Genomic DNA, 22,721 nt, shown 5'->3' with positions numbered 1-22,721 from the left:
CTCAGTGCTGCACAGACTAGTCATGAATAATATAATTGTAGCCACAATAGCCAGATTTAGAGTAGTTAAGATGTAAAAGATTGATGCTTCTATAAAGTACCAGTCAAAAGTTTGGACAAACTCCATTCACTTGATTGAGAACATGTGTCCAAACTTTTGACTGTATATTTACACATACTGTATGGTTTTCTGTACAGTAAGTGCTATACAGTGCCACACATACATTTTACCACATTTTATCCACTGTGAGTTACTTCCTCATTGATGTGAGGATGATACAAAAAATCTAGTATAAGGCCCTACACATACAGAAACATTTACATTTATGCAGAAATATTACTAACAGTGTTTGCACACACACAAACTATACCAATATTGCCAATAGTTGTTTAAGTATTATTATTTTTAATGAGATATTCTATATCAAACATGTTATATATGCTTGTTTTCATCAACTCAAACCAGTAACATAAAGAGAGTGTAATTGAATTATAATTTAATTTTTTCTGCACATGCAAATGTCCAACAAACAGTCTACAAATAATCTTCTGGAGAAACTGTTCTGTATCAAATTTAAAAAGAGGCAAGTATGATTGCTAATTGAAGAGAATATGTCTGGATATTTGGACACTTTAAATATAAATTTTCTACTAATACCCTCTGAATTAATTATCTCTATCTATAGTGATTTAGGTTGCAGTTGAGGTGAGAGTACAAGAGCTAAATATTTATGAGAGGCTTTTTCTGAGCTCTAATGATTTACATTACAAGTGTATAGTGTGAATATTTTCTCACAGGACTGTCCAGGAACTGTATTATACATTCAAATGTATTTAAAGTTACAAAAGGGTAACAAAACCCATGTGTGAGCAAATACATTTGTTAGGATGAGACTTAAAGAACAAAAGATAAAAAGCTTAATCAGTTCTGTAAGGTCCATGAACAATGAGATAAATTATTAGCACCAGAAAAAGCTTACAAGAAGTGAGTCGTGTTCGGTCTCATTCTGTACTGTAGGTCATTTCTCAAACTGAAACCAGTTCATTTTATTCAACTCAAAGTGTTGATTGGACACTGAACTGTCTGATCCTGTTTATATCTAATCGTATCTAAAACTGACAAAAGACAGCTGAGTCTGATGAAGTGAAGGATAAAGTTAAAGTTCAACTTTAGACTGATTAAAGTTGAGCTATCTCACAAAAATATCCACTCTACAGATGATAAGTGATTTTATTATAGGTACAACAACATGTTCTTTCCACCATCAGACCAAACTGTTTTTTCTCTCAATACCAATCAGTGGTATCTAAATTAATCTAAAAAAAAATTCAGTTTGTTTTATCTTAACTTATTATGTGTAATGAGCATATCAGCCTCAGGCCTGCTAGCATTGTTTGGGTTTTAGATTTTTAAAATAAATTTAAATTGTGTAATAAAATTATCTCTCTCCCCAAACCTCTTGTCTGCATCTTAACTGTAAGTTATCAAATTAAGGCTAAAAATACTAATCTTTCTTGTCCAGGACAAAGGTATTTGTTTTGGCTGAGCAAATAAATTCTATATATGGGAAACACTGAGATACAATTAACCATGGAATTCAGTTTTCACGTTTTTAGGAACAGACTGTAGACTGAAGGAAGGAAGACTGTGTCCGTCCCAATACCCACAGTGTGAGTTCACACATACACTACACTTAACCCACATTTGAAGCACACTTCTCCCAACACCGCTTCAAAGTGATATTCCGAGCCAAGTGTATCCCGCAATTCACCACGGTATATTGTGCAACAACAGTCCTCTTGTTGTCTGCAGTAGTGCACCTATTCGGCTGGTTTTAGGACCAACAATAATCAACAGACCAGAGGAGGCTGAAGTTTATGAAAGTTGGATTTAGCGTGATTATTATTATTAATATCCAAACACTTTGTTAGGGCAGAAGCTTCACAGATGGTTATCACCTAATCTTAACGACTAATCTGTTCTTTTTGATGGGACTGATAAGACTGATATCACACAGGCCTATCTGACAACATAAATATTAAATATCCATTATCAAGGATTTTGAAAAATATATTTAAAAGTTTTATTAGACAGAAACCATTCAAAATAATATAGTGTTATATCTCCTATTTTGTGCAGTAAACCTACTTGCAGAAAGCCTATATAATGTTTTGTATTTCTCCTTTTTATGGTCATCTGACTGTAACTGTAATGCTGTTTGGTTGAAGCAACTCCTACTTCAACTAATCATCAGAATTCGATTGGGTCATGAACAGTATTTGTATTTGCATTAATAACAGGATGTTCTTATTAGTCAAGAGTGTCCCAGTGAGCTCTAATAAATCTCAACACTCCTGAGGACTTAACAGGTACTTAGGCGCCGTGACTGTTACTGGAAATACGTCACACTAGTAGCCGTTTGACTACGTGCAAATACTGTAAGTGTGGGTATTGAGACTGACACAGTATTCCAGTTGACAGCTTTGGTAGGATGCTATTCTCTTCACTTTTTTTTTTAAATCAATAATGACACAGACATTGTACGGTGGTTACGCCCCCCTGTGGGAGTGCATTGGTAATAACTTTATTGCAAAAATACAGGTTCCCTCTTTCCCCGAGCAACACCACCCCAGAACTGACACACACACAGTCTACACACACCCACAAACAATAAACCACCTGCAGTAGTTAAATCTCCCCTCTCCACCTCTCTCTCTCTCTCTCTCTCTCTCTCTCTCTCTCTCTCTCTCTCTATGTCTCTGCCCGTCATTCACAAACACACACTTAACACACACTCTCATCCTTTAGTTTTACATTCATTCGCTCTCTTTTCTCGCTCTCTCTCCCTCGTTGTTGCTCTCTTTTTGCATTCCATTGGTTGAAACATAGTAGTAGATGCAGAACAACAAAGTTCACCAGCAGCATTAACATGAGATCTCCTTCCTCCTCTCCGTGTCTCTGCCAGAGTCCATGAGAGCGCCCGCGGGTGGGTGTGTCTGCCTCCTGACTGTCTCTGATACAGGATCGTGAGGGAAGGTTGATTTGCATAGCGGACTCATGCGCTACAATTGGCTACATTCTCCCACATCCAGAACCCCAAAAAGAAACAAACAAACAAACAAAAAAAACAACAACAAACAGATCAGAACTGAACCTAAATGGAAAATAAAAACAGCAATGTTAAATACGCTCTCTGAGTTAAGTGCCAACCTTTGGTTTAGTTACAACGATCAATCAACATCAGTAAATTCTTGAAGAACTTTACATTGGCCAGTTTTTCAATAAGGACTTTGTTATTTTATATGATTTTTAATATAATAAAGCATATAATAAATGTACTCTACACATGTCAGAATGCTACTCAGTAAAGGGGGGGTGTGAATTAACTTTTCATTACTGTATATTCATAATTGCGTTACAACTGAGGAATGGTTGACATCTCTGAAGAAGATAGCTCACTGGCTGAAAATATACCTCTAATACATATATATCATATAAAGCATATTCATATTAGACATGTCACTGTCTCAGGCTGAAGATGGGCATTTTCTATTCACATCTGAGGTCTCAAAACCAGTTTCAGTGGGAGGGAGAATTAATAAAGTGTGAATTCATAAGTGCCACTGAAGTTAGATAGAGCACCTCTCAGTCAAAAAGCCTTCAGAAAGTGCACTTCTGCCAAGCAACCTTGCAAAGCGCACTTATGAATCTCTGTTTTCATTGATAAAGCCAAAAGAGAAAGGTATCCCTAACCTACATTCTCTCATTCCTTCTCGACTTTCCTCCCCTGCTGTCGGCCTGTTTCTGGTGCTACTGTTTCCCGTTTTGGAAGAAAAGAAAGAAAGCGAGAATGAAAGAGAACAAGAAAGAAAGAAAGAAAGAACGCAACAAGGAAAGAAGCAGAGAAAAAGGAAGCGCTTTTCTTGTTTAATCTCCCGGTAGAAACGGGAGAGCTGTCATTAGGTCGGCGAGCGGTTTGGGGGGGGCGGAAACTCCAGCTAGACACTTGTGAAGTGCACTCCACTTCTATTTGAAATGCAGACATGAGGAAGTACCACTTTAAGTTTATCAATATTCGTTAATTATCATTATCAACATTCCATAAGGTCTTATTAATTAACATACAGGTTTCATACATGAGTTTTTCTGTACATGACTTTTAGTTATTAGAGAGTTCGGCCTCGGGCGGATTTACTGTGCGCGCACACAGGAAACAAAAAGTTAAACAAATCCCAAAAACAAAAACAGAAAAAATATGGCTGTCCATCTGAAACAGACCCAGTTCGGCTACGTGTGCGTCCAACAGGAAATGCCCGTGAAGAAAGAGGAAGAGGCGTGGCTACTTGGTAAGAGGCCTCCCCCTGAGCTGAGGATCCTGTGAGGTGGAGGACGAGTCTGCCGAGGGCTCAGGTCCCAGTCAGACCCGGCCAGTGAGCGACCAAGCCAACAACACCACTATAAGCGGCATGCTCGCCAGGCTGACTGCACAGGGAAACCCTCTGAAAAGCCAGGGGGAGACGAGAAACAACAGTCCCGGGAAGTAGGGGGGAAGGTTGAGGTTGTAGTTGGGGGTCAGAGTGACTGCATAGACAGAATAGTGGGTCAAGGGGGGGGGCTGGGGGAGGGGGAGAAAGGGAGGAAGGCAAGGAGGGGCTAAGCGGGGTGCTGCAGGCGCTGAGGGAGGCTCTACGTCAGTGCAGATGTGCATGTGTGCGTGCATGTGTTTGCGTGTGCATGTCGTGTGAGGAAGGGAGGAGGAACAGGATAGGAGTTTAGTTGATCCTCCCGAGCCAATTCCAGGTCCGTCGAGGCGAGGTCGTCAAGGACGCCGGCGCTGCTGCCCCGTGACGTGTGGAGGTGGATGCGCTGAGACATTAATCAAGCAGAGCAGGACTCTGGTCAGAAGACAGCTTGACCCCCGTCAGACACAGCCAGAAGCTCCCTGCACTGCCCGACAGCTCCTGGACACGAGAGAGGAGAGAATGAACAACAGGCGAGACACGCAACAATGTGCAAACCAGTGTGAGCTTCAGTGCAAGTCCAAGGCGTGAGGAACTAGATGTGTAAACATTTAAGACTTCAGAGGATTTGTTATCAGAAACACATTGAACACAAAGAAATTAGAGCTATGCACAAATGTTAAAAGTCCCCCTCCACTCTGAAATATGTTTTGCTTTTTGTTTCCTACAGTTGGGTGTTTGAGCTTCACTGTGCAGAATGATGTTTGTGCAGAGTTTGACACTAGAAGGCTGTTTTCACATTCATCAAGAGTTTCTCTGTGCTCACCAAAAATCTGAACATAAGGAGTGACATTTGTGACATTACAACAAGTTTCTACCCAATACTAGTGCACATACACTGAGAATGGACTTTTCAACTTTTGAAATTAACAATATTTGCATATTCATAGATTTTGGGATTTTTAGTGAGGTTGAAGGAGTAAAAACTCTTAAAAACTACAGAGATAGCTGAAAACATTTGAGGTAGAAAGCAAAATATAATGCAAAAGAGTTGTGTGACTTGTTTAATTTGGACACAACTCACATCCGAGACAAATGAATGAGTGAAAATAAATCTGACAGATTTAAAGGGTCAGTGTCTACTTGCTGTTTTGTATTCTTTTGTATTCATAATATTATTGTTTCCTGGTTTGGTTATTATTAAGGTGCCAACAGCATTACACTACTGTGTGTTGTCACCTCTGGCGCCGTCCCCCACAAACATCACTTTTCCACTTTTAAACAGAGAGTTGACTGACAAGCAACTACCCGCCAAATAAAGAGTTTCAGTTTGAACTATTATATATCTGTTTTGGAAAAAGTAGTTCCCGTTGTCAATGTATCATGAGGGGCGCTGACATGTTCAGTTTTCAGCAGTCATTTTGTCAAATTCTGAGCTGCCAGTCATATGGGGCCACCTAAAGAAAGAATTATTATTAATCCCAGACGTTTCCTGGTTTCCTCACATGTGAGAATATTGACATTCCACATTTATGATATCATCTTGTAAAAAAAAAAAAACATCTAAGATCAATGTGCATTAGCCTCAACTCCCACAGCGAGATGAGATTTTTACACTTGCAGAAGTGTTAAAAACCGGGAGCTGACACCTCAGCTTGTCAGAGGTTTTTCACCTTTTAAGTTCTAAAAAGACACAAACAAACCAGACATTTTGGAAAGCTGGAAATAAACCTCATTGTCTCTGCTGGAAGCTCTGATTACATAAAATGACTCATCTCAGTATTTGTTCACAGCTAATTTGTGATCTAGTTGCTGCCTGCAGATATTTTTTTCCAAACTAAGGAACCATTGCCAATATTTCGAAGGTCTGTCTGTCTTCCTGAGTGAGAAGGAAATCTCAGTTTGATTTTTTTTCATGCAATGTACAAAGTCCCCTCTCTAGCATTTGTGATTTCTACTGCATCTTTAAATAAATTTGACACATGACAGATTTGCACAGGATGAAAATCACCTTTGGCTCTCCACAGTTATTACAAATCAGTGCACATCCCCAGGATATAGCTACGTGCAAATAGGGGCTTAGCCTACTTTGTGCCTGATGAATCTAGTTTGCCAGAAAGTAAAATGTTCACCAGAAAATGTATAAAACATCAGGAAAAGACTTTTCCTTTGCTATTCTGACCTGATTTAGCTAAGAAGCAAACTCATCTGGCACAAAAATATGTAGACTGTTCCCATTCTGCAGCAGATGACTTGTGTTTTTCATTAAAGATTTAAAGAAGTGTAACGTCATATAACTCAGTGCGGTGTTTACCTGTAAAGCAGTGGAGGGAGGTGGTGATGAGAAGGTGTTGTGATGAGGAGGATGGAGGAAGATGATAGTGGTGGAATAGCAACAGGGACTCAGAAGAGAGGAAGTAAGCAAGGAGAGGCACTGACATCAGCCTGCTTCACCTTAGAAAGAGACAGAGAGAGAAGAAGAAGAAGAGGAAAGAAAAGGAAGAGAAGCAGAGAGCAGGAGGACAGATTGGAAATCGGAAAGCAGGACGAAAGGAAGAAACAAAGACAAACAGCAAGGGGAGAAAAGCACAGGGAGAAGCAATGCGTAAAGTGCCACGGCGGGACATCAGGCAGATGCAGATTAATAGCACGGCCACATGGAGGCAGCAGAGCACAAGAAGTCACACTCACAAAGCTGCGGGTTGCAGTCAGGCGGCTGCGGTGCGAGGTCACTACTGTGCCGCTCAGGCTGCGTCCGATTCGCCTCAGGTTTTCCCCGTCATCAGGCTCCACCCCTAAACGCAGATCCTGCAACGTCACTGGCTGCAGAGCGAGAAAATGACTGTCAGATGGCGGAAAAATGGATCCGACTGACGACCTGTGAGGGGATTCTGTTAAAAAAAAGACTTAGTCAGTGTTACCTTGTTGAGGTAGGTGGGGGTGCTGGTGCAGTCCGCCCCGTACACACTCCTCTCCATGTCTGCACTGGGGGTCTTGGAGCGAGCCTGCCCTCCCACCCTGGATATGAGCCTCTCTGATGGGCTACAGCCTGCAAACACACACAAACGTATTAGGATGCTGAGCAGAACATGTCATGTGCGACTCCTTGGTAGCTTTTGAACAACTTGAACTTTAATATTCTCCTTAAAGGTTGCCTAACTTAGCTTAGGTAAAACATTTTGTCCCATACCTGTTGACAACCTAATTTATATATTCAATATAAATTCTGCTCCAGACTCTCACTGAAGCAATGTATCACACTTATTGAGTAAAATATTCAAACACAAAATGCAATTCTTTTATGGTTCAGCAAATTAAAAACTCTTCTTGTCTTGTGTATCAATTTATAAACATTTTCCTGTAATTTGTCTTTGGAAACTTTGAAATTTGGCAATAATTTAATATAAAGTTCTTACTTAAGTGATGTGACAACACAACAAAATCACTCTTCAAGAATAGTGGTGTTTGCAAAAAAAAAACAAAACAATAAAAAGCAAAAAGCAAAAGATCCCAAGATCAACTGCAGCAACTGTTTTAATGATAAAGTATTTTCTGAACATACAGCACAAACATTAAGTTGTGGTATTTGATTCGGGGAGATGCTGCTTTTCCCTTTTTATGTGAAGTTGTGTGTGTTTGAATAGTGAGCATCCTCATACACACGGCTCTGTGATATTTAAGTACTGCACACAACATATTTTACATGTGAGACTGTGTTTATTATTAGCTCTACTGTCCATAAAAGGATTCCAACTTACAGTAATAACATGGTGCATACTACATACTGTAGAAATGTGAATTTCTGTGTGAAATTCTGCAACTTATGATTATTTCCATTATAAACTAATCCATCAGTTATTCTTTTGATTAATCAATATCAGCATAAAATGTGCAAAAATAGTGCAATCTGCATTTACAAACTTTCTAACCGTCTTCAACCAACAGTACAAAACCCAAAGATATTCAATGTACTATGATATAAAAAACACATTTGAGAAGCTACAACAATTAAAATATTTGTATTTATTTGCTTGACATATTACTTAATCAACTAATCGTTTAAGTTTTACTATACATTTACGGATGCATATGCAAATTATACACTTTAATTACTAATGTATGTCAAGGTAAAGATTTCAGCCAACTAAAACATGTCACTTGTTTGAACTTGATGTTTTTCTTAGAGTGTGTGTGTGTGTGTGTGTGTGTGTGTGTGTGTGTGTGTGTGTGTACCTGTCTTTCCAGCTAGCAGACTGGCCTGGTAAAGGGAGTCAAGCTCAGACAGCTCAGCCTCTTCACGGTCACAGCAGGGATCACTGTGTTGCCCTGGGGCATGCTGGAAGCTGTAGTGCCCTGGAGAGGACTGGCAACTGTAGCTGTAGTTCTGGCTGGACAGATGCGGCCTGATGGGAACACAGCGGTCTGGGGGGGTGTCATATGGCGTCACCACAGCGTCAGGGCGATCCAAACTCCAGGAGGACCAATGACGTGTGCCGCTGTCAGGGGCGACTCCGTGCCTCGGCCAATGCTGAGCGGCACCGGCAGGGGAGTGGGGCTGGGGGGACTGCCAGAGAGGTGTGACAGGTTTCCTTTGCCCGGAGGCTTCCAGAGGGGAAGACGGGGGAGGAGTGGAGGGCGGAGGGGGAGGGTGTGTGTGTGGGGGTTCAAGGTGTGTGGAGTGTGCGGTGTGTGTGGTGTGTGTATCCCAGAGACGCAGAGGAAGTGAGGGCAGAGAGATGGCTAAGTGTTTCCCCAGGGGTCTGACACTCACCCCCCCTGCCTGCAGCAACTCACACAGCCTCACCCCCGTCCCCTCCCTCCCATCCTCCCCGTCCTCCCCTCTCCTCCCCAAGCATCCGCCCTCCTCCTCCTCTCCTTGGCTAGAAGGGGCGCAAGGGTGAGGGATGCTGAGGGTGAGCGGGGGTCGAGAGTGAGCAGGGCGATAGGGTGGAGGGGGCGGGTCCAGGCCCAGAGCAGCGTCCTGGTTGGGCGTTGCCTGGTCCTCTTCCTCCTCCTGATTGGGCGTCAGCAGTACTTGGACCGGGCCAGGCTGTTCACTGGAGGACACAAGGGACGGAAGGAGGGTGTCAGTCAGCCAGCAGCAGGAAAAAAAAAAACAACACACACACATACACACAAAAAAAAACAGCTGCTCTGACGTCAGGTGAGTTACTGCATAGAGGGAAGGTCACAACAGCATACCAGGATAAACAAGCAGAAAACAGACACACACACACACAAGCTCACCTACATACAGAACAAACAGCTACACAATGATCCAGCCTTATGCAAGCATCGCTTTGTTTAACATGTATGGGATTTCACTGCCATGCTGTTTATGAGTCAGGCACAAGCTCGGCTTCATTGACTGACAGATCGCTGCAGATTCACCAAACTTAACTTTCTGATCCGACCATATCCGACTCAAAACAACCAAAGATTTGACTCTAATCTGATTTGCAAAACCGCAATTTCCCCTTTAGAGCACCGAGCACCGGTGCAGTATATCAACACTGTGGCCTCTACAGTATAGAGTAATTGTCTCTCACCGGGCCACTATATTACTTTATTGATTTACATACATTGATATGTGAGGAGATGATATATGTTGAACATTAGTGGATCCTATCCGCAGAGACACGGTTCTTATCAGTGTAGCAGCGAGTGTGTGCATTTGTATGTGTGAACAGCAAGTCTGTAAATTTGCGTTTGTCTATTTTTATGTAAGTGTGCGCAGACCTGTATGTGTCTCCACGAGCGCTGACCCCCATCCCCCACATTAACTCTCCTGTCTCTTTTCAGCCTTAGTAATTACCCAGCAGGCTTTGCAGCGGCGAGCTATAAATCAGAGGCTTGAGTTGATCAATAGAGGAGAGGAGGAAGGTAATAAAAGAGGCCGAGTGCTGAGCTTTACCACCACCTTTTTCTCTTTGATTCTGCTGATAACAGTTTACAATTTATAAATTTTTGCCAAATTCTGCTCCACTAAAATGTCTAAAATCACTGACTTAGCAGATTCAATCATTGTCACTACCTCTGTCATTACTATAAATTCAGCTGGTTCAGAGTCTCGCAGCATGACAAGATCTAATAAAGTAGATTTTAAGATTTTAACGATCGTCTTAGAGCCTGAGTTTAGTCTTTAGCTCGATCCTAAAACTCAGAGGATATCAGGCCTTTGCAACTCTGGAATTTAAAACTCTATATTTCAAAATTCTGTCTTTCTCTGTGTTTTTAATGCAATTGTACTTTTAATTTTATTAGTTACATTTTTATTTTCTTATTTTATATCTTATATTTCACTCTGATCTTTGTCTTTTCTTTCCTGATTATTATTTGGTCTATAAAATGTTAAAAATGCCGTCTTTAATTTGCTTGTTTTGAATGACCAACAGTCCATAATGCAAAGATATTCAGTTTACTGTCACATAAGACAAATAAATGCAGCAAGGGAATGTCTCCAACTTTTGTTTGAAAAATTAATTACATGATTAATTGATATTCAAAATAGCTGCCGATTAATTTTCTGATGATCGATGAATCAACAATCTTTCTGATCACTACAGGTCAGTTAGACTTTGGTTCCAAATTGTAAAGGGTGCTTGGACCCTGTTATACGAGCTTACAAGTCTAGTTCTTATTATTGTCATCATTTAAATGTATTAAATGGGATTATCTCAGATTCTAGATGTGCTACATCACTCTTTAAACATTAAATCTGATGTTTTTTTCCCCCAGCATTCTTATACAAAAACTACAAAAAGGCAGAAGCTCACTTTCCCCTCCTCACACAACAAAACTAACACATCAGGAGAGAAACAGACTGATTTACTGTAACACACAAACACAACAGCAAAGAGCAAAAACACAAACCGCAGCGCAGGATCTGTGTCTGCAATTGCACAGCAGCACACAGGACATAAACACAGTGACGGACTGCAGCTTTACAGCGCACAGAGGGACAGATCAGCGGCACACAAAGAGCAGAGGGAAGCCTTGGCAGCACACAGCTACAAAGAGCAGCACAACAACAATGAAGGGAAGCAGTGAAGCACGGAAAAGCGGAGAGCAACTCTCTCTTTTTATCCTCAATGGCAGCAAAGAGCCCAGCAAAGCAGGTTTTTACTGCACTGCAACAAACACACAAACACAAAAAGGGGATAAGATGTTACTGTATATAGTCAAGTGTGTGTGTGTCTGAGAACACACACACACACACACACACATTCTGACACACGCATACACACATAGAGCATGATGTGAGAGTGCAGTGGTGTAAGGGTTACAAAAAACAGGGGTTCTGGGATTTTAGGCAGCCAGAGCTGAAGACACACACATGAGGGTGTTGAGGCGTTTTTTTTGGACAGCCAGCACCCAGAGGACACACACACAGTAGTCCTGAGGCGGTTTTGGGGACAGCTTGAGCTGAGGACACACACGAAGTGAAAAAAAGGGGGAGGAAGGGGGGTCTGAGGTGATTTTGAGACAGGCACCGCTGCGGACACATAAAGGGGGGACAGTGGTGGTACCTGCGAGGCCCCTGTGGGCGGGCGCTTCCTGTCTCCCGTTCCATTTCCTGTTCCTGCCTGCGTTTGATTGGGACCCCAGTGCTCCTCATGCACGCAGCTACAGCCAATCCGCTATGAGCGTTAGCCTCATGCAGGGGTCTGAGCACAGCTGAGGATGTTAACAACAGAGCGGAAGATAAAAAGGAGAAAAGACAGAAAGATATAATGACAGAGTGGCAGAGAAAAGGAAACGAAACGAGAAATAAGAGACAGAATACAAGAAGGAAAGAGATGAAGACAGGAGACAATAAATGAGGATGAAAGAACAGGTGAGACAAGAGGAGACAGAGAGAAGAGAAGCAGAGCAGAAGGAGTGGTTATGAGGGGGCCGGCATGCATTAACGCTCCTCTACTGTAAGTCAATGTGTGTTTTTATACATGTATAGAGTTGCAAAGTGAGAGACGTTATTTTGGACATCCACTTCATTAGATGATTAGGTTTAATAAATATTAGCAACGGTGCCTGAAAATATCTGGCTGTAAGGAGAAAAGTTAGCTACGACTTCCAAGGATCACTTTATTAAGAAACATCAAATCATCAAGCTTATAAATTTGCCTCGTTTGCTGCTAACAGCGAGCTGAAGCTAAATATTACACTTTGTGGAAACCTGATAAAACATTTAGCAGTTTAAGTCGGTTAATAATTTGATTCTTTTTATTTCAATTAATTTTTAATTTGATATTTTTTTTGATGAATTTATCAACTAAAGTAACAGTGAGCTGTTCCCAATTACAACAACAAAGCATTAGAAACATTGCTGCAGCTCTGATTTCTCCATTAGCTACAGCTGCTGGGGCTCATGGGAATCATAGTATTTAAAACTACTGACGAGCGACTGACAACAAAAGGTGAATTAACACTGACGACTATATTATAAACTTGTTCTATCTTTAAAACGAGCTTATTTAAAATTTGAAAGACGAAATAGCGCATAAATTCTTTTGCAAATGAAAAGTTAAATTCGTTAGCAATAAAACGCGTCCTTGCTCGATGCAGCACACAGAGGAATTTTGCTGCTGCACTTACTTGGTCTGATATGACCAATAGCTTATGTTGACTAATGTTAGCAAACTTTATCTTGCTATATAACAATGAGTCAGTTTGCTGACTTTGTGACTCCTCTTTACTTGTGCTACGGTTAAAGTACATTTTAGCATTTACCATTTTCTTTCTATTGCCACTTGTTTCAAAAACGTTACATAATCTCAGAGGAGACACTTGTGTTTCTACGACGAGGAAGACTTTACAGTGGGGAAAAACGTTTCCAAAACTTGCATCTTCTCCCACTTTGCAACTCTATTGTAAATACATCAATGTGTAAACTTGTTAGTAAGTCAAAAAGTCAAGGTTAGATACGTGAGGAGTAACGTTGAGGTTACGTTCATGAAGCCATAGACACCAGAGAGGAAAAGAGGACAAAAGATTTTTGTCAGACAAAGCTTTCTATGGTGCGCAGCTTTTGAACGCACCCTGAATGGTGTTAGTTTGTTAAAAGAAGATGCAAAACAGAACAACAAAAGAGCAGCCATCACCCATTTGGCGAGAGCTTACAGACTTTTGATTGATAGAGACAGAATAAAGGAAGGCTGATGGCAGCTCTGTTGTTGTTGTTGGCTGAAATGTCCTCTAAAACACTGAGGCAGATTGTTTGGAGCCCGTCTGAAACCATCGATACGGATGTGGGAAACCAAATTCTGTTACGTAATCACACTGGTAGTGATGCCATCTGTTTGTTCGCAAGTCGTCCTTTCACTTCATCAAGGTTGAGTGTACTCACAGGGGTGCATGTGTGTGTGTGTGTGTGTGTGTGTGTGTGTGTGTGTGTGTATGTGTGTGTGTGTCAAGGCTGAACACACTGAAGCACACACAGTAGGACAGACAGGACACAACATAATAATCCCTGATATAGATTTAGTTAGTTCTGAGCTGGAGGGGAAAACCTGCACACCTGCAGTTCATACAAGACTCTCTCTTACACACACACACACACACACACACACACACACACACACACACACACACACACATAATACTGCACACACAGACACACACAAACATAATACTGCACACACACACATTTTCTGAATAGAGGAACGCACAAATATGACTTGTGGATGCATGGACTAAATACTGTATGTATGAAAACACACACATACAGAAATATGGACAAACACTTTGGCAAAGTCTCAAAGTCATTTGGTCCAAGTCAAACCACAAGTCTACAAGTCAAGATGCAAATCTTTCAGCTGTCTGAATGCTGATGATACAGCGTGTTAACATTGTTCTTTCAGACCTAATTAAAGCTGTTATTGGTGTCCTTGAGATCGTTTCAATGGAGTCTTTTCAATGCACATGTGATAAAATAGTGTGAGTGGCTATGCAAATGCGGCTTGACATTTTTAGGGTTTAAAATTGAAGAAAGACGGAGAAGAGTTTTGAGAAATTTGTGAATGTTTTGCCTTTCATTGTTAAGTAAAGTCAAGTCTCACAGCAATTAAGTCCGGGTCCAGTCTCAAGTCTTTATAGTTGTCACTGGAAAGAGTAGAGTGATTTAGTGCTGCACATCCATAAAGTTGGGGGACTTGCTAGACAGAATAAACACAACTAAGAGTCTACAGCCACCTCAGCGGTTCTGTGAGGCTGCACAGCTAAATGCTAGCATGGTTTGCCATCTTACTTTAGCGTATGAGCATGCTAACATTTCTATTTTCTTCTATCACATATTTTTTTCCAGCTGGCTGAGGAGACTATTATGCACGCAATCATAGATTGTACTAAGTATGATCAAGAAAGAGTGGTACATCCTGTCAGCCAAGGTGTTTCCTATCTGTGCAGCCAAACATAGCAGCTCCTCCGCGAACTGTTTCACCTGTTTTTGTGATTTGGGTCCTGGTGCTTCCTCCGCACCGGGACCGTGAGGGTGAAACAGTTCATGGAGGGAAGCACACTCAGGCGGCGGAGGAGAAGGCAACAAATTGGCCTATCATAATTGGTAGAAATGTTCATTTCAGGCCAATGCCGATATTTAATTTTAGAGCTTTTATCGGCCGATACCGATGACGTGCCGATATTATCATGCATCCCTAGCTTACATGGCTAAAAAGTAATGTGCAAAATTGATGCAAAGGCCAAAATATCCTGATTTTTGGTCCCTAGGATGAGTAAAGCACCCAAAACACTACATTTCCCATAAAGCAACTCTATCTTTTGTTAGACCCTCCCTTCATAGTACTGTATATGCCCAAAATTCTACGCCACCAGTTTGTAACATAAATTTGTATTCCCCGAGCCTCAGCTGATGTCAGCTGAGTAATTTTCTCAGACCTGACAAAGCTCCTCCTGGGTCACAGACGACATTATACACAAGTAAATTGACTTTGACATGTAAAATTGGTGGAGTGCCCCTATAAGTATGGCTGGAGTCCAAATGTCAAGTCTACAGTTCACACAGTCTCACACACACACACACGAAGATACACTGTACAAACCAGGTACATAAATGACTATTCATATGTATGTTTATATGTAAAATGTATAGTTGTATGTGCATGGATATAAACATAAACATAGAGAGATACAAGCATATTCAAGCACATATACACATATATATATAAAGAGAGGAAAACAGAATAACACACACACATACAGAGTGAGTTTTTGTGAACTGAGGAACACACACACACACACATTGTGAACTCCCAAGAGTTTGGCCTAGATGTCAGAGCTCTGAACTTGAACTGGGATTGTGGTTTTAAATGGGGGTCACTCTGGTCAGTAAACATCCCACAGGAGCTTCTATGTAGGTTAAAAATCAGGGATTTACTCTTTGTACTGTCCAGCTAAAGCTCAGGTAAAATCTCACACACACATTCTGACAAACACTCATAGATGACACAAAAAAAGCCTACATACATATACATATACATATATATATACATAAATATATAATGTATATGAGTCGGAGTAACACACACCAAACTAACAGAGAAATAAAAAAATAATGACGTAGGGAGACAGATTGAGAGACAGACGAACAGATGGGAGTGAGGACAAAGAGGAGGTCAGACAGAAACATGGACATACAAGTCACTGTGACCGCTAAACTAGACAACAGGTGATAATGTGACCTCGAAGCTGCACCGGGCAAGATTTTTACATAAAAATACACTTTCGCAACCTGCATCACAAAATGATACAGCAACATTAAATCTCTTCGCCTCACATCCTTCCAATTGCGATGTCATAAGTTTAATGCCAAAAACTTTTTTTTTTTTTTTTTTTTTTTTGGGTAACCGTCCAAAAAGTGATATATTTTTCAGGCTAGAATAAGCAGGATTCAAAGACTGAACCCCCGAACTGTCTCCATAAGATTCAAAGGTATGTGTAAGGAATGTCTAGTCCTGTTACGTCTCTTTGCTATCTGGGGATATAAACTACAAACTTGCCCCGTGCAGCTTTAAATACAGTTGTATTTTGGCTTCTTCATAAAGAGTCAATTCACCCAAATCACAAAAAGAGAAACCCACTTTTAGCGCTAATCCCTACTGAAGTAATAGTCCCACTTAAAAGTTCTTAAAAATCCATTTCCCTCCGTTGTATTTTAGTGGAGACAAAAATCTCAGACAGATATCTTAAAACTTGAAAACAAAACCAAAACTATGTGCATGGCTAGGTGCCACTAGAGATAAATATGTTTAAATTTGAGTGAACCAACCCTTTAATTTCTACTCTCCTCACAAACTTCTAAACTTCCATACATCTCTTCCTTCTCCTCCACCCTTTTCCAGACAACTTTTCTGTTTTTCTCTTGCCCCCCCCTCTTTAATCCGTACCCTGGTGTTGGAGCTGGTCCAGGTCCATGAATTTGCTGGGTTTGGGGTTGAATCCCATGGCCGCCTCCCGCTCTGCCTCCCTCCGCTTCTGCTGTTCCTGCTGGCGGGCTCTCCTCGCCACCTCCTCCTGCAGCTCGTCCAGCTCACTGCGCCCTGAGCCTGAACACACACACACACACACATACAGGAGAGTCAGGTGATGAATACATCTTTAAAATACAGTCAAATCAAATGCAAATTAATGTAGATACATGCATTTACAGGCACAAATAGACACCTGTGTTGGTGCCGCCACCCCAGCTGGGGGAGGGCAGCTCCTGCAGGATGGCACCGCTGCTTTTTGACTTGGGCACCGAGCGCCATGAAGGTCCTGACATCAGCACCCGTTTCTGTTGCCCCACCTCCCTGTGGAGGGAAGGAGAGACGGGGGGAAAGAAACCAAAAAAACAGAGAGCAAGAAAATGAGACAGAAGGGAAAAAATGTTGAGAGTGCAGATCATACATCTCTAGACAGATGTGTCCACTGATTGAGTTATTGTTATGGACCACTACTGCTGGACCATTTGTTGTTGTTGATGTCACATTCGTGTTTCATGCTGATAAAGCAGCTTTGAGGAGTGACAGAGAAACCAGGAGAGAGAAAGGCGATGAATGACAAAGAGAGAAAAGAAGAGACACTAATGGTTATTTGTGTGTTTGAGTTTCCTACCTGTCGGGGCTGCTGCTGTTCCTCTCACTGCTTTCGTAGCCACTCTCCATCCTCTGAATCAGACGTGGCTGGTGCTCCACCCCTCTCAGAGGTGGAGGGGCAGGGGGACCCATCGTCCGCCCACTGCCCAGAGACCTGGGCTGCCCGACCAGCCCAAATCCTGCTTCCAACTCCCCAACCTCCCTCCCCTCTACCTCTTGCAACCCTGGCTGTGCAGGTGGAGCGGGTCCCGCCAAGGGCAGAGAGTCCTGGGGCTCCGGAGGGAGAGAGGGACCAGGTGGGGTGTGGTAGCCCAGAGAGCAACCTCTCTGGCGGGTGAAGATGCTGTCGATGTTCAAGGCCTCTCTCCTGGGCCTCCAGGTTGGCCTGTAGCGGCCTCCGGAAGAACTAGAGAGCAAAGGAGGAGAATGTTACAAAGGCTGTTTCGTGAATTCAGGAGTGGAAAGAATAGTGTAATAAAAACTACTCAAATGTGCAGAATCTTCACTTAAGATTTACTGAAGTGACAAAAATAGAAATGACTGATTTTAGAAGGTTGTCAGACTTAAAATACATGATAAAACTACCTCATTACAGTTCAGCAAGAAGACTGTAGAGGTTTTAACCATTTCTTGCAAAAATAATGCTCTGGAACAATATGAGCAAGCTTGACACAAACATTTGATTAACATAAACACATATTGGAGGAAACATTCATAAAAACTCTAAAATCTAAATTCACAATGTGCACAATGTAGATAAATTGCAAGATTAAAGATAAAAAGCAAGCAGTGGCGTAGCAGCGAGGATGCAAAGCTTAATGTAGGTGTATAAAGATAGAATGAGCGCCAAATGTTTATATGGACGACCTAAAGTAGTGTTAGAGATAAGTTGTGGTCCAATATGATTGGAAAGTATAAAGAACCTGCTCCATTAATGAGTCTACTTGTAATTAGTTCATCTCAACTCATTTTTGCATGTTTAAAAAGCAGCCAAATATTTAGACACTGATATCATGAAAAAATCCATTCGCTTGCAGGTTGTCTGAAGTCAATGTGTCCGTGTATATCAGTGCTGCAGTACCTGGACTTGCTCTCACTGCTGGTGCTTTCATCCTCCCAGTGGGGTCCCCCAACCCCACCCTCACAGCCCCCAACTCCTGAAGAAGAAGAGGAGGACAGGGGACGAGAAGAGGAAGAAGAGGAGGTGAGTGGCCGGCGGGAAGAGAGGAGGAAGACGGCCGTCTCCTTGTACTCCTGCAGGGGAGGAGAGGGAGGGCGGGGAGGACCCTCCACTGCTGACTCTGAGGGGACAGAGGAGAAAGAAAGAGACAGTAAAACCAATATCATTTTTATTTATCCCACAGGGGGCAATTATGTAGGCAGCAGTGCAAGTAAATATGAGTGTAACCACTAATAAAGCACATGACCAGAAGAGTCTGCAGTGATGAAGAATAAGAACAAAGAACTCACTTATTTCCACTAAAAACTGACCTTTGTTTGCTCTTAACTGTACCCAAAACAAGTACCGCATTTTAGTATTTTCTCTTACTCCCTGAAAGCACTGCGGCCACTTGTGTGTTTGCAATTGTTTGGAGCTGAAGGTGCACTTGTACTTTGTGAGTAAAGATAACTTTGCCCCTGGACTTATATGCAGCATTACCTTCGGCGTCAGCACCGTGTGGTGGTGTGCCGATGTCGTAATTACAGACCACTGTGGTCTGGGATTCACTGGAGAGGTGGCTGCCCGTGGACTGGTGGAGAGACCGGCTGCGAGAAGCGCGGTGGCTGGAGCTGTCCGTCGAAGAGTCGGTTCGAGTATCGCTGGATATAGACGGCTCCCGACCTGAGAGAGAACAAGAGAAAAGAGAGATGACCTTTTAATTAATCCTGAATCTCTATTTGTTTACAGTCAAAGGCAGAAAAATAAGTTCAGGCTCTGCAGTATACAGAAGCAGAAGTTGGATTACAGGGTTGAAGGTCAGAGCTTTAAAGCTGTGACCTCGCATGCCCCCGGATGATAAACACTGAGTAATCTGATCTGATCTGTAGCAGAGTGTGTCATCTTTGCTGTACCGGAGTCCTCGCTGTCGTAACCAGCCTTGCTGCTGCAGTGCTGGAGCTCCAGCTGCGGGTTGGAGCTGGTACAGGGGTTGGGGCTCTCCTGCAGTATCACCGGTGTCCCACGGGGGTCAGCGTAGAGCAGCAGCAGGGGCTGATAGTGGCCTTTGATACAGCGAGACACCACGTCCTTCCACTTAGGGCCGATCTAGAGGTGCAGCAGGGGAACACACACACACACACACACACATAAAAACACACATAAACATACATATAAACCCACACACACACATAGAGAGAGTAAATCTATCCATATTAAGCTATAACATTACGCATATTCCCCCCAAAGCAGAAGGTCAAACACATCTTGTGCTGCTGTGTGTCCTTATTGATATCATTTTATCACACTTTTTCATTAGCTCAATAATCTAATAGAACGTACAGTGTGTGTACAGTGTCTGTGGGGATGTCAAGGACATACAGTATAGGTTCACTTTATATCACACTTTGACACAACCAAGCTTCCTCTATTCATTCACCACAACATTCATATCATTTCCCTGCATTCTGACACATAACTCACGCTTAAATCACAATGTATTACAACACTGAGAAAAGCTTTAGCACTGAAACCTTGCGCTAAGATCTCAACCAAGACAGGGATTAAACCTTAAACACATAATCAATCTCAAGCCGCCACCGCTGCAAAAGAACTGACCATGCAGCACTGAAACTAAGATGCAGCGTAGTTCCTGCCGTTCCTGCTCTCAGAGGCACAAGTGGAGCTGCAGCAGATACTGTACAGTACATCCTCCCCGTGTTGCAGCATGCAGAGTCCAAACTGTGTCTCACCTCTTTGACGTGGGCGTCGTCGAAGTACATCCACTTGCGTATCTTGGTCTGGAAGAAGAAGGTGGAGTAGTGCTTGCCGTAGTAGCACACCATGCCCACCAAGTAGAGCTCCGCCTGGCGAGCCCTCTCCTCTGTCACACGGTAGAACAACTACAGAGAGAGAGAGGGAGAGAGAGAGAGAGAGAGAGAGAGAGAGAGATAGAGAGAGAGAGAGAGGGAGAAGGGAGGGGGAGGAGACAGGGAGGGAGGGAGAGATGCAGGGGAGAGAGGGAGAGGTGTGCGGTAGGGGGAAGAAAGAGACAGAGGAGTTAATGTGAATACAAGCACATTTTTGCTCACCTAGTATATATATGCTGTATGCAGTAATCCTTCAAACTCTTCACTCTCCTCTCATTGTTTACTGCACACACTGTACAGTTCTGCATACATTCTGCACCCTTTCATGCAGAAATGATGCACAAATCTCACACTGATGCCTTTAGTAAGGTCAGCTGCTGCAGATACAGCTGCTGCTATTTACACATTGTACAGACAATTGTGATAAAATAACTGTAGTCGTTGGTTTAGGAATTACAGTATTGTGATTCATGCTGGCTGCTGCAAAGAACCATGCAGTTCAATACAAGAAAATTACAAATTATGCAAAGTTTATTTTCATTATTGAAAATACTGAGTTTTTTTATTCAATTTATCATTTAGTCAGACAATAGCCCATCACAAGTTTCTGCAGCTCAAAATGATACTTTCAAATTGCCCAAAACTCAAAGATATTCAGTGTACAATGATATAAAACAGAAAAAGTAGCAACTTCTCACGTTAAAGAAGCTGGAGCCAGAGAGTGTTCAGCATTTTTGTTAGATAAATAACAGTAAAAGCTAATCGATTATCAAAATTGTTATCTATTTATTGTAATTGTTTCAGCACTATAATAATCTAATCTAACAATAGAAACAACATAAAACAGTAGCAGGGAAGCAGATGCAAAAGACAGACAGAAAAAAAAAGTGAAAGTGGTGAACCAGGAGGAGGGAAACGGGAGGCAGATGGATTCACTTTTTCTGATATAATGACAACACAAAAGCAGAAAATACATTATGCCTCTGATTCGTATCTAACAACTAGCTTCATCTCACAGCAGCAGGATGAAAAACGAGAGACAGCAGGCGGAGATAGAAGACAGAGGATGGAGGGGAAAAACTTGACTCACTATAACACATATTCATATTCACTGATCCATTATTCATAGATATCACTTCAGAATGCGGCTGGAGATGTTACAGTGGCATTAAAATGCACCAACATTACTCAGTCATGACACGGAGCATCAGGGGTCGAACACGTGTATGTGTGTGTGCGTTTGTGTGTGTGTTTGTGTGTGTGAGAGGTGTGAAAACTGCAGCAAGAGATGAAGGAACAGCATCCTGAGTTCTAGAGTAACAGAAGTCAGGTCAGTGGATGTTACTGTCATGTGAGTTATAATCTGCTGTTTTTCTGAGTGTGTTGGAACAGGATCGGTTGAGTTTATTGGGCGTTGCAGCATGCACATATTTGTATTCCCTATTTGCATTTGTCATTAAGGGTTTGTTTGTGCAAGTGCAGTTACTTGTGTGTGTGTCCTTGCATGTGTCTGAAGATCTGAGCATGAGTGTGTTTGAATACTTTTTGTATTTGTACCTCTGACCAGGCGGTAATGTGTCTGGTAGCGTTAGATGTTAGTTAGCTGTTAGCAAGAACTTGTTGGGAAAATTCAATTCAATTATAACAGATGGAAGGTTCAGCCACGTGCCAAAGAATCCAAACAGATTTCCTTTTTGCATATCCAGAAATTTCCATAACAAATATCCTAGAACATGAATAACACCACTCTCATGCCAAATGATGGTAATTCTGAGTAACCAAACTTAGATAAGAATATACAACATGGCTGGATGGGAGAAGTATCTATGGTGCCTACAAATTTGATTGTTTTCAAAGTGTTTGTGAGAAGAGTCCACTAAACTGATCCCTGATGTGGTATTCACAATTTACATGAAAATTGTCCTGGAAAACTCCAATTTGTGATATATGCTGGTGTTTTTAAAAATGTAAGAGTCCCAGAGGAACACACACGATGAAATACAGGAAACACAAAATCAGTAGCTGCTCTTGAAGACAGAACAAGGCATCCTCTGTTTTCATTGTCACCTAGCAACTGTGTTCTCATTTAGACTTAGACCACCTACTGTAAATGCCAAACATATTGTATACCTGACCTCCCATG

General features: G+C 41.9%; 1 protein-coding gene across 4 annotated transcripts in view; it reads right to left on the bottom strand.

The window, feature by feature from the left end:
• Positions 1 to 2,546: 2,546 nt before the first annotated feature.
• Positions 2,547 to 22,721, bottom strand: part of usp54b (ubiquitin specific peptidase 54b) — a 57,361-nt gene continuing 37,186 nt past the window's right edge. For 3 of the 4 annotated variants that reach the window (XM_067576034.1, XM_067576035.1, XM_067576036.1), the window contains 12 exons: positions 20,462 to 20,611; positions 19,625 to 19,817; positions 19,212 to 19,394; positions 18,633 to 18,852; positions 17,571 to 17,957; positions 17,139 to 17,266; positions 16,862 to 17,020; positions 11,990 to 12,137; positions 8,694 to 9,517; positions 7,382 to 7,509; positions 7,152 to 7,283; positions 2,547 to 4,961 (listed from right to left, as the gene is read on the bottom strand). In XM_067576034.1, coding sequence (XP_067432135.1) covers positions 4,875 to 4,961; positions 7,152 to 7,283; positions 7,382 to 7,509; positions 8,694 to 9,517; positions 11,990 to 12,137; positions 16,862 to 17,020; positions 17,139 to 17,266; positions 17,571 to 17,957; positions 18,633 to 18,852; positions 19,212 to 19,394; positions 19,625 to 19,817; positions 20,462 to 20,611 — 2,739 coding nt within the window. In that variant the 3' untranslated portion in view covers positions 2,547 to 4,874. Of the gene's footprint in view, positions 4,962 to 6,774; positions 6,915 to 7,151; positions 7,284 to 7,381; positions 7,510 to 8,693; positions 9,518 to 11,989; positions 12,138 to 16,861; positions 17,021 to 17,138; positions 17,267 to 17,570; positions 17,958 to 18,632; positions 18,853 to 19,211; positions 19,395 to 19,624; positions 19,818 to 20,461; positions 20,612 to 22,721 lie in introns of all 4 variants that reach the window. The other variant, XR_010924824.1, reaches the window with a different exon arrangement.

This window comes from Thunnus thynnus, chromosome 20 (genome assembly GCF_963924715.1).
Source record: "Thunnus thynnus chromosome 20, fThuThy2.1, whole genome shotgun sequence".
Lineage (NCBI taxonomy): Eukaryota > Metazoa > Chordata > Actinopteri > Scombriformes > Scombridae > Thunnus > Thunnus thynnus.
This window is presented reverse-complemented; position numbering and strand designations above follow the sequence as displayed.